General features: G+C 41.6%; 1 protein-coding gene across 3 annotated transcripts in view; it reads right to left on the bottom strand.

Annotated features, from left to right (window-relative positions):
* The window catches only part of vps13b (vacuolar protein sorting 13 homolog B), a 302,426-nt gene that overhangs the window by 44,880 nt on the left and 238,654 nt on the right, over window positions 1–18,892 (bottom strand). For all 3 annotated transcript variants that reach the window (XM_080895821.1, XM_080895823.1, XM_080895822.1), the window contains exons 40-45: window positions 18,626–18,842; window positions 16,915–17,099; window positions 7,246–7,439; window positions 5,457–5,638; window positions 4,880–5,100; window positions 4,665–4,796 (exon numbers count right to left, since the gene is read on the bottom strand). In XM_080895821.1, coding sequence (XP_080751947.1) covers window positions 4,665–4,796; window positions 4,880–5,100; window positions 5,457–5,638; window positions 7,246–7,439; window positions 16,915–17,099; window positions 18,626–18,842 — 1,131 coding nt within the window. The remainder of the gene's footprint in view (window positions 1–4,664; window positions 4,797–4,879; window positions 5,101–5,456; window positions 5,639–7,245; window positions 7,440–16,914; window positions 17,100–18,625; window positions 18,843–18,892) is intronic.

Genomic DNA, 18,892 nt, shown 5'->3' on the forward strand with positions numbered 1-18,892 from the left:
TGGGATCTCTTCTGCACACTCCTCCTTGATTCTTGACGCACATGAATGTAGTTCAGACAACTTCTCAATAACTCCTCAAGTACCCCAACAAAGAGGGACCTCAGCCTGCTGTATACTTTTAAATGGCTTGGGGGTGGGTGGGGGGGAGAGTGATGGTTGATGGTTAAAAGAGGCTGGCAGTAAAATCTCAGAGTTTCACTGCCAAGCACGTTCAGGGTCCTGGGGTTGTTGATGCTATTGAAAACGGATGGGAAAGTTTACACCATTAAAAGAACACTTGATGATAGATGTGTGTGTGAGAGAGGTAGAGAGAGCAAAATATAGATGGGACAGCTGCAGCAGTGGCTTTAAATCCATTTCCAGTTTTATAGTGGAACACTATCTGTGCTCCCTTTCCAATGTGACACTGCGATTTACAAACTTCCTGCTGCCATCTTAAGATGCCATTGCTAAGCCCGCTCTTTGAAGGTATCGTCTTTCTCCTCTGATTCACAAGGCAACGCGATACAGACATCAGAAAAGCTTCCTCCGGTAATCATATTCACTCGCTGACTGTCTCCGAGTTAAACGGACAAATATAAAGACAAAGATATTTAAACAGTCAACACGTATATCTTGTTAAAAAGCACAAGATGACAGCTTTTTCAAACATCGTCGACAGTATCAAAGGATCCAGTTTCCATAATCCACCCAGATACAATGACCTAGCTTTCGCAGAGCCTAACCCGGATCTGCACTGCACAATGGCTTACATATAAATAACAAGGTAACAATAAAATGTCTGGAAAACAGATTGTAAATAACGACACCCATTTAAAAGAAACACTCATGAAACAAGACACCTTTGAGGTGATAATGAAACCTGTAAAATGAACATAATGAAACACTTATCAGTTCTAAAATCACCAATATATTTCTGTACACATGACCAGAGCCTAAGAACCAGTAACATGATCTCTGAATCGTTTTCTTTCCGGCTACAAAGACAAGAAGAGAATCGTTCAAATATGGGAAGAACCCCCCCCAAAAAAATGAACAGGGGGAAAATTCCTGTTGTTGTCTCAATTCCACATGTAACAGTCTGTGAATGTTCTGTGAGAAAGCAGAGTGTGTAAATACTACTGGGCTTTTGTGTGGCTTTCCACCAAAGCCACTTCCCTGGGGTTAGGGTCTGAGGGTTAGGGCAGAGCAAAGTCTCATGGTGGAGCTGGGGGCTGAGAATTGAAAATAGAGGGCCATGGGGCCTGAGGTTAGAGTGGTGGGGTGCTGAGGTTTGGGGCACATGGGACTACTGAGTGCAAAGACAAGAGGCAGAAATATGAAGAAAGATAATAAAAAAAATCACGTTTTCCTCATCTTTGGTTCCAAGCAACCAAAAGACTCCAGTACACCTCAGTCTCTTATCTCTTTTATATTAAGACAAAACTCAGTGAAGGCTCAACGGATGTTAGAGCCAACAGCAGCTCGGTTGGGGGTGGGGGGCGAAAGTAAGCCTGCTTACTTGGGGACATGCAGTATTTTGCAACAGCCATAACATACATTCATGTTGATATTAATGAGACGCTATTTGGCCTGTGGACTTGCGATTGCCAGAAATCCTTTGTGATGTTATTATGGAAACAAGAGCACTTCATTTACCATGACTACAACTGTGTATTATTACCGACTATTGCTAAATGAGTGAAAATCACAAACATATACTACACTCGAGTGCTATGCATCTGGAAGTACTCCAGCTGTTCTGGTTGCGGTGGTCTCCTATGACCACGTCTGGGTTATGAGGTTTCAATTGTAGCTGAAGAATCTTCTCTATGTTTCGATGCTAACCCTGCAGGCCACATCACAACAGGCCTGCCTGCCAGCCTTGACACAAGGAAACATGAAAATCACTGAAACAATTACACACATTAGGATACCTCCTTCTGCTGTAGAAGGTCAGACACTCTTAATATTTCTGACTCTTCCTGATTACACTTTAGCTTGGCTCACGTTTTTCCATACATGGACAATATGGGCAAAGAGAATTTCTATCAAATCAAATCTTATGTTATCTTAAAGAATCTTTCCCTACAGTGCAGGATTTCACCAGTCAGAGGGTTAATTGCACCCATAAGTGGTTCTGTCATCAAATACAAGACTTTCTTTCACTGGAAACCCCAAAAATGGAAACAATGCTCCATTATCAAGGAAGTTTTCAAATCTACTGAAGTGGACAAGAACTTTTTTTTTTTTCAAGAATCTGCCTTTCAAACTTGACCTCTGTTTACCCCCTTACTCCAGAACTACTGTAGCCACATGCAGCACATTTGCCTTATAATTACAGTGTTTTTCCCTTGTGTTCAGCAAAGTGGTGAAGGCTAGAGGTAGTTAAAAGGTTCTGTAGAAGTTACAAGGCTGCTGCTGTGTAGACCAATAAAGACAGCACAGCAAACTTAATCATTTAAGAATGAACGTGTAGATGCAGAGTTCAGTATTTGTATTTGACAAAGTCAATCTTTAAAGCCAACATTTATGTGAGTATGCATTGTAAAGCTCGGTTTGGGGGTTTAAGTCGCTGAGCCAAGATAGCATTCACACAGTCAGTATCAAATGAGGTGCGCCTGAGATCACAAGACCAACTAATAACCCAAGTAATCACGCTTGGCATGTTGGGTAAAGCCCAGCACGGATACCAACATGTCTGTAACACTCCAGTAAAGCTGCAATATGACCTTTCATTCTAATAAGACTAATGCTCTCAAGTCTTATTTATGACTAAAATACTCAGCAGAAATAGGGAACATTAACTAGCTTGTGTTAAATGATGCGATCATGAAGCCATGGGTCAAATATGACCAATAACCTAACACAGTCGGTTAAGCGCTTTCGATGAGTCAGTGATGCCCCTGAGTGAAAACAAAGGTATTAAAGCTGCTACACAGAACAATCATTTAATATTATGTTTCCTATATAGCATGCCTAATTTTATTTTATGCAGGTAAAAAAAACCACAGCTGTTCCTAGGAAAACAAGAACTATTATTTCTTTCACCTGGCAGTGAGTTTTTGCATGCATGTAAAACTATGAGAGTGCCTCATGTCTCCAGAGACCAGTATATGAGTCAGCACAGCGAAGCTGAGCAGAGCAATGATAGAACATACAAAGCCAGGGAAACCAGCATGTGTGTGTGTGGGTTTGTGTGCGTGTGGAATAGACAAGTGGGTGGAGGACTAGGGCCAGATGAAGTCTTGGCAGGTGTCACCACTCAAGTTTTACCATGTTTTAATGGGCATCACTTCACACACAAATATCCTGGCTACCAGAGGCAGTGCTGAGAGCTGGGAACTGAGAGATGACGAGGACCATAGAAGCACTAGAAGCCCAAGAACAGACACACTTAGTCAGAGTTTACAGCAAACAGAAAGGCAGTTCCATCCTGCAAATTTTATTACCACTGGCATCCAACCAAAACCATTCTCATGAAATCTACTTCGTTATTAGTTTGTTTAGCTGATACTCCATCTGGGACAAAGGCATAGTTTCTAAATGTACATGCATTTTCTAGAATTTCCTCTACAGACTGACTAGTCCCTGGCTCTAAATCAAATAACCCTAGGCTAATGTTAGAATCAAACATCAGGGGAAATCCCTTGTTAATGTAAATGTCTGAATGCACCAAACTGCTTAAATACACAAGTGAAAAAATCATCCTCCAACATGTTCTAACCAAAGCCATCGTATCACTAAATGTTACATCCTGGTAGGCTGTGGGAGTGTGTGGGCGTGGTGTTGTCTTCTCCCTCTCCTCCTCCTTCGTTCTGGCCCCTCCCTCTGCCCCTGCCTTCTCCTTTAGGTCACACCTGCTGCTCATCTGCTCTCGTTACAACCAATTACCCTCAGGGGTGATATAAGCTGGAGAAGAGCAGTGTGGAGGAGAAGGGAGAGGTTTCTGGTGGATTTCCTCTGTGCTGGTCAGAGTGTGCTACTGGCTTAGGTGTAGGACAGCCTGCTGCGTGTGGCTCTTTGTGAGTAGTGTTTAACTGAGCAGTGATTGCCCATGAGTGACGGCGGCCTTCATTAGTTTGTGTGGCCTGCCTGGATATTGTTTGCTAGCAGCGTTGCTGTCTCTTTCTGTTGAAGCCTTATTGTTGCTTTCTTTGTTGAAGTGGTCATTACCACTTTGGGTTGACCTCCCTGATTTCTCATTAAAGCAGCGGTGCTGTCTCCTTTTGTTCTTGCCATTTGTATGATTATTGAGGTGTTTGCCTACAATAAAGATCTATTTTATGTTAAATACCTCTGCCTGGCGTTCTTTTCATTCCACCTGGATCTAACTGTTACTGTCCCCCACCCTCATCGCCTAGACTTTTAAGTGGGGACGTAACACTAATCCTTTGGTCGCAGCCACTTCCTCTTGCAGTGGTGAAATTTTGGCTATAAAAAGAAAATGTAACCTCTTTTGCTTTCAACATTAGCTTTAAGTACATTAGACGAGACACTGAATGATAACTTCTGCTTTAAGAACCCTCAGAATTACACAATATTTTTAATCACCAAAAGCAATATCAATAATCTATAATCGACAATTTAGCTGACTTTTTAATTGATTCTTATTTTATTCTTTGGAATATGTTTGTTATGCAGCTGAAATATCTGGTGTAGTATATGAGGAGTGTTGCAGTTACCTGTTGCCAGCTTTGCAGGGCAGTGTCTACAGTGTGGATGGCATACTGGCTGACATTAAGTGCCACTGGATCCACAAACACATTCACATCAAAAGAGGTGTTTTGGGGGCAACAGGTTGCTGTAGCCTGGGCCTGAAATACAAATGAATATCAACGTTTGGGGAAAAAAAAACTTTTGTAAAGACGGAAGAACTATGTAAAAAGCTGAGCTCAACCTGTAATAGACACGGCTGTAGAAGCTGAAGGTGTGTTAAGTTTCGGTACTCCAACAGCTTGCAATCTAGCTGAGAGGAAAAACTGAACTCCTGACAATGACGTGGTCCGTAGCTCCACTGTCGCAAGAAGACTCGTGGCTGCCGAGCACCTATCCCCATGAACTCTTGCTCTTGAGGTAACTTCCGGTCTGGCAGGAAGGGATGAAGCTGTCGAGATGGAGCTGGAGGAATGAGAAACATAATTTTTTTTACTTAATATACTGAAACAAGTAACAAAGATTAAACATAAAATGGATTAATGTAAATCAAATCCACATGTGAACAGATGTGAGTTTTAAACAAGAGGTCAATTAATTCCATTAAGCAAAAGGACACTTAAGCTGTCAATCAAACAGAGGGCTGCTAACAGATGATATCTGAGTGTACTTTACTGCTACCATGAGAGATCAAACACAGAACAAGAAAAGGTAGAGTTTTTTGGAAGTCAACTTCTCGAACACCTAGGTAATCCCTCTTACTAAACCCAATATACTTCAGACTTGGAAGAGATTTTGTTTTGATATATTACAAATCTTACCTGTACCCAGCTGTTCTAGGTGATGACAGAGGTGAACTTCCAGGTGTGCTAGTTGCAGGCACACACCCAGGGACGGGACGAACCAGGGTGCAAAACACGAGTCCACTCGGGTACAGGCTGCCAGTGCAATCGGAGAGACCAGCTGATCGCAGGGTAACTGGGACCCACACTCACTATCCGAACTGGAAGGGAAATGTTGATAGAGAAAGCCGACAATATTTACAAATGATCATTAAAGAGACTGCAATAAATGAGGAAAATTTTAAACTGACAGCGCCCTGTGAATATAAAATGATTCCATACGGAAATAATATCGAGAAAAATATCCTAATATATGACTGGGATTCAGTACTTGACAGTTTTAAAGAAAACAGTAAATGATTTTCTATCAAACTTTGTTTTTTTAAATAACAAAAGCAATGGCCCAGCTGTGAAATAATGGTCACAAAAAAAAAAGAAAAAAAAGGAAAATCAATGGACTTATTAAAATAATCTGATTCTTATTAAGAGTGGAATGCTTTTGTGTTTGTGTACAAATTGTGTGACATCCATCTCAGGAAGCACACTGAGACCAGCCATACAGTTACTGAGAATTCAAAAAAAAGAAATGAAATAAGGTGAAATGTGAAAGATCTTCCTCGCTGTTAGGAACATTATTACACATGCAGTTTCCAGGAGAAGCCCTCCGTGGACATTAATTGCATGTCATGGTTGATGATGTTGAATGGAAGGTAATTGAAGTGAATGACCATTTGCTCTGTAATTTGCTGCTACCATGATCCACCATAAAAACTCCAGCAGGAAACGCTCAAGACCTGAAAAATGCTGGTGCAAGCAGAGCACTCCTTAAAAAGATAAGCATCATATGTTGACAATTTTCATTACTTCCAGTTGGCAGGGCAGCCAAGTTATTTTTCTGGTGGAAACTAAAGTAAGGCAGATGAAACGAGGGAGTAAGGAAAGGGGGATCAATTTTGATCAAAAAAGACAAATAATTTAAACATAAAGGAAATGTAGTGTTCGGAATATGATTGTAATGAAATACAGATGTATATTTTGCTTTACACAGTATCTGGTCCTGAAGATTTTTTCTGTTGCTTTTCTTACATGTTTTCTTATTCCTTGCTCTCCGTTTTGCTCGAGCTCTCTAAGCCACACAGAATGTGGGCTCGGCAACGCTCTTCCGCTAAAAGTTCCCTAAATCCCAGATGGAAGTAAATAAGGGGAGAGAAAAAGAAAAAAAGATTAAAAGAAGGAAGGAAAGAAAAAAGAACAAAAAGAAAAATCGATGAAGGTCGGAAGATGTAACAGTAATGAAAAGAGGAAGCAGTGGCAGGGAGTAAAAGCATGCTCTTTGGGGTGCTATAGTATCTTGCAAGCCTCGTCCAACTCATCCCATCCTAGCTCAACCCTGCCCAGCCCAGGCCAGGCCAGGCCTAAGAACTTATGAGCCAAAGGGGGCCTGACTACTCTCGCTTCCCGTGAGCTTCCCCTCGATTAGATACACTCAAGGTAAGCAGGAAGGAATCCGGATGGGCCCTGACAGGCACTTGGTGTGCTGGGAAATCTCATTAGGCCGATCTGAACGCCTTCCAAGCCCACTCCCTGCTCCTGCACACCAGATGTGGGGCGAGGGATACATTCTACTTCTTTGTGCTCAGCAGCCTGGGTGCACTCTCCTTCTGTTTTTTCTCAAACAGGACGGCACACGGTCTGTAGGTTCACACACATACCAGTGTGTAGACATAAACACGCTCTCATATGGACAGTTAAAGCAAAATTTCCTCACCTCTGTTCATCTCCATCTCCATTATGATTGAGTACTATCCTCCACAGGTCTGAGGCCACCAGCTCCTTCTGCTGGTTGGTGAGGCTGAGGCTGGGCAACTGCAGCTGGCAGGCACAGCTCTCTGATAGGCTGAACTCCCGATATGGAACAAAGGTTTGCTGGAGCTCATCCCAGTACTCTAGACTGCATGGTACCTGAAAGCAAAGTAAGTAAAAAATATAGTAAATATATGTAATTATATATATATATATATATATATATATATATATATATATATATATATGTGTGTGTGTGTGTGTGTGTGTGTGTGTGTGTGTGTGTGTGTGTGTGTGTGTGTGTGTGTGTGTATCGTAGCGCTTGTAGAAATTGAGATTTCTGGAACTTTCTGGACTCTTTAATCATTCTTTGCTTCCTGTTGCCCCCATACAGCCAGCCTGCATGTACTACTCACAAATTAAAACTATCGCAGGTAGTTCAGAGCTTTGACAAAACTGTGAGGAAACACATTTCACAATGACATCATGAGGACCTATATAACCAACAAGGCTTTTTCGAAACCCTCTGGGTTTCCTTATAGCATTACAGTTATACTAAGCAATTTTCTGTTAAAAATACTAACTTAATTTCTTATTGTGGCTATTGAATTTGGGCACACAATCAAGTGAGACCTTGTTATATATACTTTTTTCCATTGCAGATGAATGGGTGTTTATTTATACAGTGCCAGATCACAATAACAGTCGCCTCAAGGTGCTTTATATTGTAAGGTAGACCCTTCAATAATACATACAGAAAAAAACAGTCATATGACCCCCTATGAGCAAGCACTTTGGTGACAGTGGGAAGGGAAAAACTCCCTTTCAACAGGAAGAAACTTCTGGCAGAACCAGGCTCAGGGAGGGGCGGGGCCATCTGCCAGGACCAGTTGGGGTGAGAGAAGGAAGACGGGACAAAAGACATGCTGTGGACGAGACCCAGAGATTATGAGGGTTAACAGTTTAATCTCTTGGTATTTGTTAAGCATTACACAGTTGGCTCCTAAATCCCTACACACACTAGCTGTTTTTCATACTTTTGGGAAAGTTTAGTCTGCTATTATGGAACAGAACAGTTGGAATTTAGGATAAAACATCCTTGATTTAGTTATGTACTATAATAGAGTATGGAATGAACTATAGGTGAATGAAATGTACATTGCTGGGTTAAGCGGTCCCAATAGATACAGCCACGCCCAGACTTAAACTAATTAATCATTTGCTGTGAGATAACAGGTAACATTTCTGTTCTGTGGATCCCCTAGCTGCGCATTAAGCTACGGTAGTCTGCTAATCATTAACCATTGATTCTTTACTGACCCTTAAAAGACATGGGGAATCCCCATCTCAGAGAACAAATGAGCAAGTGATTTTTTTTTATGGCATGTGCATTTCAACCTTGAATTTTACTCACTTCAGACACAACCGATCTTTAATCTCTCGTCTAGTTGGAAAAAATGACAGCGCTTTGACCACAGACCACCAACACAGCAAGCTGACAACTCATCTCCATAACAACATTTCATGACCACAGCATAACTAAACACCCAGCAACAGCATGCTGCAAGACGGCCATTAGCATTGAAGTCCTGGAGCCGTTTCTCACACTGAATAACAATCAGTTTTTGAGTGTTTTCACATTGAGTATCATTGATGTGATGACTGGTAGGGCTCCATTCATTCCTCTCACACTGTACCAAAATTAACATAAAGGTGTCTGGTACCCTCAGCGAAACCAAGCACCTGCAGATATTGGCTACTGATGGATCAGTAGTGGCAGCGCACTGAACGTGAACACAACTGAGGAATGCGTGTGTATGCTTTGGGTGCATTAGTACTGTCGGTGTGCATATGTCACATAAGACAGTCCACTTGTTTACCGGAGGCATGAAACTCCTGAGACAATTACCAAACTCCTGGAACTGTCAGCAAGTTTGTGTGTGTCAGAAACCTTGTGCTCACAAAATGTGTGCATGCATCCATATATTCATGTGCAGGGCTGTACTGTTACAGAGGAATGGATGAGGTAACTGTAGCTTACATCATATAATCAATGTCACACAGGTTTTCCTGGAATCAACTTCTCATAATTGCACCTGACAGAGTTGTGCACCCGCAACCCCCAACGCTGAGCCACTGGAGCGGAAACTCGCTGAATCTCCACTGAGAATTCCCTGAAATGCATTGCTAAAACACCAGGCGTGCTTTTTTTTCACCTGTGATATTTTATACACATGACGGCATGCAGAAAGGGATATATGAGGTGTATATATATGGTACAGTAGAATACATTTGAATGGTTGAATGTACGTCATGTTCCCCTTCACTTGTGGTGCAACTTTGGAGGAACGTCGAGATGAAATCGATAACCAAATCCAAAAATGTCAGAATGACGGAAAGAGGAAAAAAGGAGTTTTCTTAATGTGTAAGTTGAACATCTGGCACTTGCTTTCAGGAGGAGAAGGCACCTATGTATAATTCAAGTGGATTGTGTATATGTGTTCAAGAAGAAAACGATGTATAATTGTACATATGAAAGAGAATATGCATGTATACGTATGTGTATACACAGGTGTGCGTATGTATGTGAGCGTATCATACAGTCTGGGCAGTGTCAGTTTCCGCTGCCTGATTGTGTGTGTATCTTATCTGATAAACAACATGTAACCCTGAATAGCTGACATTCCCTTGGCTGCATGGGTCGAGATTGTGTTTTCCACAAGAACTCGACAGAGTAGGCCTGGCACCACGACCGCGGGCAAAACATACGCCAAAAAACGATCTGCTATCCTAAATTCCAACTTAATGTTCCATTTTGGGTTTGCTTTAAATCCGTGAGAAGCTACGGTACTGTGCAAAAGTCTTGAGTCACCCCTCATTTCTTTATATTTTGCTTCCTAGAAACCGCACTTTCTTGTAGTTATTTAAGATGATCTTGAGAAATGGTTCTCTAGTCTTTCTGAGAGACCTGCAAAGTTTGTCCATTTTCTGCTTTTTAAATCATTTTTAGTCCAGTCCTTATGCAGTACCTGACCTTTTATTTTGGGTTGAGACATTTAAGATTGACCCATGAATCACCTAATTATTAAAAGAAAAAGGCAACTGACTCAAATGATGAATCAGTAACAGAAAACTTAACAAGACCATTTTAAATTCTATTTAGGCACTTGGTTTTTTTTATTGCAAAAACACATAATTTGTTTGCATTTCTTTAGTTCAATCTATGAAATATTCTAAAGATAACAAAGTTTGACAGAAATAAAATAATACCACCAATAAGATGAGTGTTGGTAGCTGGAAACTTGGTACATATTCATGGCACATGGTGTGCAGTATGTCCTTAAAACATCTGAGGAAACTGAAGAAATAGAGGATAAGAAAAAAAGAAGAGCCAGGCCTAAGACACTATCTACAGCAGATGAACTGTATCTAAACATTTTCTTGTTAAGAAATAGGGAAAAAAATCTAGCAAAGATCTGAAACAGGACCTGAGAGATGCGTCTGGATTTTCAGTTGATCCATCGACTGTTTGCCAAAATCTCATCAGTAATGGTCTCAGTGGAAGGGTGCAAATCCAGTGAGAAAATGCTAAGGTATGCCACAATACACAAGAGAACTGCACTGAAAATCAGTGGCAACAGGTCTGATGGAGTGATGAATCCAAATTTGAAATTTCTGAGTCAAATCATTGTCAGTATGTAAGGAGGTGGTCAGGCGAGAGGTACAACTGTGAGTGTCTACAGCCATCTGTAAAACACAGGTGGGGGATGTTGAAGGTTGTGTTAAAATTAATGGAAAAGTATCATCTGATTTTGATGTTACTGGAACGTACTCTGATTGGCATCGGTTTCACACTGCCAATGGAGTAAAAGCATACCTGGACAGAACAACACACAGTGAAACCCTATTAGTCATGGGCTGGCCTCCCTAGAGCCTGGAGCCCAATATTATTGAAACAGTGTGGGATCATGTTGATAGAGAATGGAACAAAAGGCCGCCAACATCCAAAGAAGACCTCTAAATATCCTTTGTGAAGCCTGGAGAACTATTCCTGAAGACTGCTTAAAGAAATGACAAGAAAACTGCCTCAGAGAGTTCAGACTGTGTGAAACAATAAACATGCTCATACCAAATATTGACTTTCAAGCTTGTTAGACCTGTATAAACTCTGCTTTTGCCTTATACAAAAAAGTGCTGTATTTCCATGTATGTCTGCAGATGTTTCAATAAGTCACTGCAACCATTTCAGATTTTCTTGGCTAAAAAGAAAGAAACGTGACTCAAGACTTTTGCACAACACTACATGTTAAGCACTTTTTAAAACAAATGTTATATTCAGAAGTGCTGGCAGCATTGTGCATGTATGGATGATATTTCCATTCATATAATTCACCTTTGTTTCTGAGAACTCAGGACTGTTCTCCACATGATTGTACTTCTCTCAGTCTGACTGCACAACCACAATTTCTCTAAAGGTTAACTAAAGGCAGCCAAACTAAAGCAAATACACAACATACAGAAATTAAGTCAATTTCCATCACCAACCCAGGTGTGATTGCTACAAATTCTCAAGTATGTCTGTGCAACTGAAGACTCCCTCAGCTCGCTCTGGGGCCGTGGCTGCTGACATCCACAGCCATGTCTGCCATTACTTTTATTAACAATATCAACAGAGCTATTAGGTCTTCTGTTATTTCACTGATGCCTATATGTCTAAAAATTCCACTGCTTGCTACCTCTTATCAGCCAGCAGACAAATTGAATTGACATCAGCTTGAACAAATGTTTATTCAAGAGATGTAATAAAAATTGTAATGAAAATGACTCCTGCTATGCTGTCTCAGGTGGGCTGATATATGTTAACATTAATCAGTGTGGAAAATCAGGAATAAGCCCATGCAGAGATCTTCATGCTCACTCTTTTTTTGTGTTTTTACTCTATTCTGCCAAACTCTTATAGGGGGACTGGAGATTTTAGTGGATGAGGTGCAAAAACTCCAGATCAAATTAACCACATGGACAGTCTTTTATTTTTATAGTGCATTAGCTGTGACTAATGCAGGTCCGCTTGAGCACTGTCCTGCTACAATAATAGTTATCTTGGCTAAAATTCCACCTCGCTATTTCTGGGTAAATGTGTCGCTCTGAAGTAAAATACCCAGTTGAGTACCCTGGTTTACCTTCCAACATTTCTATTCATCGGAGAGAACGAGTGCATCGGCGGAAAGGGCGTGTCACAGATGTGAAGCTGATGGTGGACCTGTGTTTCATATAACATTAACAAAAACAAGTTATGGCTGAAGGTTGGTGGCTCAACTCAGGCTGCAGTGTTTTTATGATACCGCTCGCAGGCCAGAGGGGCCACGATGGCATAACGGAGGCCTGCTGGGACATGAAAGGCTATCCCCACAACGCCATGCACGCAAACAGCAGGGGAGCAGATGGTGTGATTTTTTTAATAAAGTCAGAGTAATTTGGGCAACTTCCTTCAACAGAGAGTGGATGATCACAGTAACACAATTGCATATTGTGAAAAGTCGGCATGGACAAAAGGCAATTGAATGAGACAAGACTCTGTTACATTTACTTTACTGGATGCTGTGTCTGAACTCGAACTTTTATTCTCTGCTTTAACACGCTCCATCTCCTCCAGCTCCCCTGAGCTGGGGTCAAGCTGAATCATAGCTCCTGTGTTTGCTCCATGGTTCCCAGGCCCCACAGAAGCAGGAGGAGGGGAACACGAACAGGATGGACAGAAAAGAGAGCAAGACGAACACCTGCTTATGATTCAGAGAACTGACTGCATGTAACAAGAAGGTGACAATGAGTCACCTTTCTCTCTTATCATCGGTTCATTGCTTCGGCACTCTACAGGTGGGAACCTGTGGATGCTCCATTAGGGATCAGATGCTTTTCAGCGGCAAGAGTCCCCCCCCAACCAACCACCAAATTCTGACATTGCTCCCCTTCAACCGTACGTAAAAACAGCTCAGGCAGCAATTTGACTTTGAGTAATGGAAGGAGGTTTGAATTCCCCCTCTGAGATACTGGAACCAGTTGGGAAACCACAACTATTTAAATGCAGGAAATCTTGATTTTATAAAATGTTAATATGATCTGCTCTGGGGACAAGCGAGCAGCAAGGCTCAGAGCAGGAGCCCCCCCCCCCCGCCAGTACAACCCTTCATTTATTCTGAAGAGCAGGGGAAAGTGGGGAAGGACTAAAGGAAAGGAGCAAGGGGGGAGTGTGACAAAAGGGGGGGGGGGGGGGGGGGGTAGTGAGAAAAACCGATCGGAAAACCTATTTTTATTTTGTTTACATGCAGTCCTCTGTCCACCTGCTATGTTTAAAAAAAAGAATTACTTCATAAATGACAGAGAGGAATGAACACAGCTTAATGCTGACTATCACTCGCCCTTAACTACTTATTTCTTTTCTTTCCCTATGCCTCTCACTTTCCATTTCTCAAAATCTATCAGCCTCCATCTCTGCATAGCCACATGGTAATTTTAGAGGCCTGAGAAATTATGACTGCCTTCTCCCTCTCTCTTTCTCTCTCCTCAGTCTTGATGTAAAGTAAATGAAATTCCTTTGGAATACAAACTAAGCCATTACTGTGTTTTGGAGTTTTATGGCTGCATTTCCGTTCCCCTCAGCTGGACTTTCTTTCTGGTCCTGGGAGGAATTAAAAAAGCGAATTAAACGAGACTGCTGATGTTTCCTAAAAGGCAACGCGTTACCATTATGTCACTGGGGCTACAATCAATCAAACCTGGGACTGCAATAACTTTGGCTGATGACCAAGAACTTCAGTTAAAATAATAACCGTAAATGTAATTTATCTGTAAACAGATATCCAATATCTTAGAATTACTTTCACGTCTAGTTTAGCAACAACATATTTAGCAGTGTTCAAAAACGTACAGGAATAGCGTTTAACACCGAATTTAAATCAGTTTAAACAAACAAACAAACACATTGTGTGTTATGTCCTACATTTGTACTACTACCAGCAGCCAGACCCATTGCTCTATGAACATGCTGCAGCATAGTTTACATGGATGACACAAAAACAGCAGAGAGACTCATTGCTTGCTTTTTGATCCTTTACAGCTGGCTCAGCAGTTTTACAAGTTCTAGTCCTTTCTAATAGAAGACAACTAATGTTGCACAATGTGCTTTATAGATTTCTCTAACTTGTCAAATGCAATGGCTTCCATTGCTTTTCTCTGCAGATGCTGCATCAAATCCCCACATGAAGGAGTTTTAACAACAGTTGTGTGCTTGGGGCCTCCTCTTTTCACCACTATCCCTGCAGTAGCCTCAACACCTGATTCCTTTTAACAGACTTGTCAGAAGAGATAGGACCATGCCACATGACAGGGGAAGAGGAGCAGAGTGGAAGATGTGGAAACCATATGTTCATCAACTACTGGTTCCATAACTCCTGCTGTGTAATACACACAACTCTAATACACATGTCTGTAGTCACAGGCATTATCTTTTACGTACTGGCACAGGCATATGTAGTAATGCAGACGTAAATGCATGCTTCTTATTGACATCATGCATTTTCTGTGCACAGGACACATATGTGTAATAGTAACACACATTATATTGCAGAGTATACATCAGGAAGGACGTACAGTTCATTTTTGCCTGCCTGTCATTTCCAGCAGCTGCTAAATAATCAACATCCTCTTCCTTGGAGTAGAGAAAGTGTAGCATTGTCACACAGATCCTCTCACACTGAGGCTTCTGTAGGCATTATCAGAACTGCAGAAGACACCACCCCCTCTATGGTCATATATATATATATATTTCTTTAACCCCCTTTCACTCAATATTATTTCCTATTCCTCCACCCACAATAACCCCTCCCCCCAATCCCAACTCTATCATCACATCTTCCTCCAACTCTCTCTCCTCTACACACATCAGCTCCCTCTAATTCTCTACTGTAACTCAATATGTGGCCAATCAGCTCGAGGGTTTGCTCAGGAGTTTTGCTCATTACAGACTTTACAGCTGTGGGGCCTCGCTGAAAGTCTGACATCTGCAGCACCTTCCAAAATCTTTCCTCTCCTGGGCCAGCACACATAAACAGACAGAATCGGTACTGTAGGTGAAATGGCTATGGGAGTTCAGGAAAGAATGTGAAAGATAAAGAGAGGAGATGGGGAGATGAGAAACCTATGCTGCAGCCGGAGAAAAATAGGAGAAGGAAAAGACGAGGGCATCCAAGCCCAAAGCTTCAAACTGAATAAAAAAGCTAAAAGCCAGTTGGGAATTATTTTGTCATAGTAAAACTTTGTACACTTACAATGTTATAGCCATCAAGAACTAATGCTAAACTGTTGTTACAATAATGTAATCTTTGATCGGCTGTCTGTATTTATGTACTTGACCCATCCTTGCATCATATTTTGAGAATCTAGTGGTAGATCATTTATCGCTATACAGCTGCTTCTCAGTCACACAATTGAATTTAAAACCACAATAACAAGGCTATTCAAATAAAATCAGACCAAACACAGATGGCTTTGACTGGGCTAAGAAGAGAGGGTGACAAAACATGTTTTGCATGTTCTGTTCCCACAAATTCTATTCCTAAAGGAATGGTCAAAAATATAAATCCAACCGACTGTTGCAATGACACTATCAGGCACTAACAAATGTCATATTTCTGTTTCAAGAAAAAAAAAAGAGAATATGGAGGAGGATGCAAAAGACCACAATTTGGGATGAATCTTTTCTTTAAGAATGAAAAGTTGGAAAGAGAGGATGGGGAAAGAGAGGATGGGGAAATGAGTGATAGGAGGAAAAGTGGGATGTCCTGTCCCCCACTGAGGCCCCGAAGGCTCGGTAGCTACTGCACCCTGCCAAAATATAACCTCATCTGTGCTTTGAGACACCTGGCTATTCACACCAGAGCATGCACGATGACTTCCACAGCTGTCTGACCATGTATTACATGTTTGGAAAGACAGCAGGGGTCTCTGTCATTCAATAACATGCAGTGTATAGGAGTTCTCATGACTCATGTCAAGGGAATTACAACGCCCCCCCCCCCCCCCCCCCCCGGTCCAGCTCTACGACGCTTTATTTCCCTTTTAGTGCAGGTGATGTTAAGCAAAGACTACTGGCAGAGGTGTGTGGATTCTCTCCTAATCTTGCATCTTTGTATGTGACTATAGCATCTGCACAATGAGCTGGACCATGGATTGGTTAATGCATTACTGTTCTTTGCTTTTTTGGAGTTTTGGAGTAAAGGCAGACATATAAGACATATACTCTCTATATACTATGGAAGGGACATAATATAACATAACATAAGATGAACGGCTATGAAAAGAGAATGCAAATACTAAGTGCCTTATACCCGCATTCTCTCTAATGGCCACCAGGGGGTAAAGCCTGTAGTTGAAAAAATATTTCTGGTCCTGTAGAAGTCTCTAGGAAAATGTCACTTGCACCGACCTCTGTGAAAAACCTTTCCTGGTGGGTTTGTGGGCTCATTGGATGCCTATTTTGAAAACTTTGGTTATTCTAAGTATTACGCAAAAGGCTATCTTTTTGATTGAGAACGTTACTCGTCAGATCTGTTTTCAGACCCCGGACGTCATTTTCTACCTGCAAGACATCTCCCAGGTCTGCAGTGCTGATCTCAGGGTCTTCTGTGGTGTTGAAGGGAACAGGTGTTATCCTGACAAAGGTAAGGACACGAGGTTCTGGGTATCTCCACAACATCACCCCTGGGGTATCGTCTGTCTCGCTGTAAAACACCACCTCATGTGGACCTGGCAGTCTCTGTGAAGCTGCGAGGAAAGAAAACAAAACAAAACAAAACAAAACAGGATTTTATTTAATTTGTCAGTGATTTTCTGTTGTGGTTATACTTCAGAGCAAGACTTACAGACTAAAAAGAGAAAACACATGACAAGTAACAGAAAAAAAGTGGCAGAACTAAAACAGCAAAAAGTAAACAAAGGGCAGAAATTGATTCTGGGGCAAAAACCCGCTGATACACTGAACTGAACAGAAATCCGGTTTAATTATAAGAGTGGCCTCTTTCCCCCCTGAGATATAGGTTAAAAAAAGCATTCTTTGCACTTTTTCTCCTTTTGGTTCAAAGGGACTATATTTAACTTGCATCCATGTTTTGTGTAGCAATGTTTGCATGGTTATTTGTACTATGGTATCTGAAACTACCAAAACAATTTTGCCTCAGAAATTGCTGTGGATGTTTCCATGCTTTCTGAGTGTTTATATGCATAAGGAGCCCTTCATAAACATAGTGGCTAAGTAAACATTTTTGCTATTGAGTAAACGGCCATTGATTGAACCACGCCAAGCACCTGCAAAAGCTGGAGAACGCTGGATCTAAACCTCTGAGTGGTGTTTTGACTCACTTTGTGGCTGCTGCTTGGGATTCAAGTCCTTTGGAAAAATGTTTATTTAAAAAAAAACAGTCAAGCAGAGAATTTCTGCTTTGTTTGGTTCCAGGGCTTCACAAGTTGAAACTTTTGGTTTTGTATAAAACCATTTCTTGTCTGTGCTCTCTTAGAGGTGGACAGCATATTGTTCTCCAACAAAAAGGGCAGATGAAAGAACAGGCAGATACATTCATGAGGTTTTGCTTTCAACTGAGAGAAAGTGGGTTAGAGACTCATTCTGCCCTCGTTTCCACCAAGCTTTCATTTACTCTTCCTGTCCATCTACCCCATCTATCCCTGTCAGACCTGGGGAGCGGCACTTCCTGGTCTCTTTGCTCTGGGGCCCAGTTGGACAACATGTTGCAGACAGATTGTCCTCTTGGTTCTAGTTCACTACTGTACTTTTTTTTTCTGCTTCAGCGAGAATATTAAATGCATCAAAGACCAGTTGAAGAGTGCAACAAACAAAGACTCAACCACAGCTGACAGAGTGGACGGTTGGTCTACAGCCAGAGAGAAGTTTGATCCTCTGTGTATAATGTTGCTGTGTGTGTCTAAAGGACAACGCACACAAAGCACAAAGAGAGGGAATAAACACCATGTTACTCAGAGTGGAAACAGGCAGACATGTCTGATGAAACTTCTTTTCACACAGGGCTTTGATCTGACTTTGATTTAAGTCGATGTGTATCTTAAGTGACATCTCACTTTGTCACAAAAGCTCTTTTTTTTAGTTTGTCCAACTCACTTACACGAATATATGAATAAACAGCCATTGTTACTGTTTATCCTATGGACCGAAAGTTATCAAGAAACAATTACTACTATTATTATAACATTTCAATCTCTGTTCTATGAGCCGCACATCATCTCTACATCAGATCAACATACAGCACATTGACATTCACCTGAGTCCTGGATATACTGGAAACGTCCTGTGCGTAAGTCATCTGAGCTGTGCTCTGTCCGAGGAGAGGGAGAGCCTGGAGACGGAGGTGGCTGGGTGTGGCAGGCCTTGCCTTTAGCACAGCTTTCAGCTGAATCCCCTTTCTGCAGGTGGAAGTAGGCACGGAGGTGCTCCTCTATCAGCTTCAGGCAGTTCAGGTGTTCCTGGCCCCAAAAGACCTGTTGTTGGGACAGAACAAAAAAGGTGAGATGACTGGGAGAAAGGATTA

The sequence above is a fragment of the Rhamphochromis sp. 'chilingali' genome, assembly GCF_963969265.1.
Source record: "Rhamphochromis sp. 'chilingali' genome assembly, chromosome: 11".
Lineage (NCBI taxonomy): Eukaryota > Metazoa > Chordata > Actinopteri > Cichliformes > Cichlidae > Rhamphochromis > Rhamphochromis sp. 'chilingali'.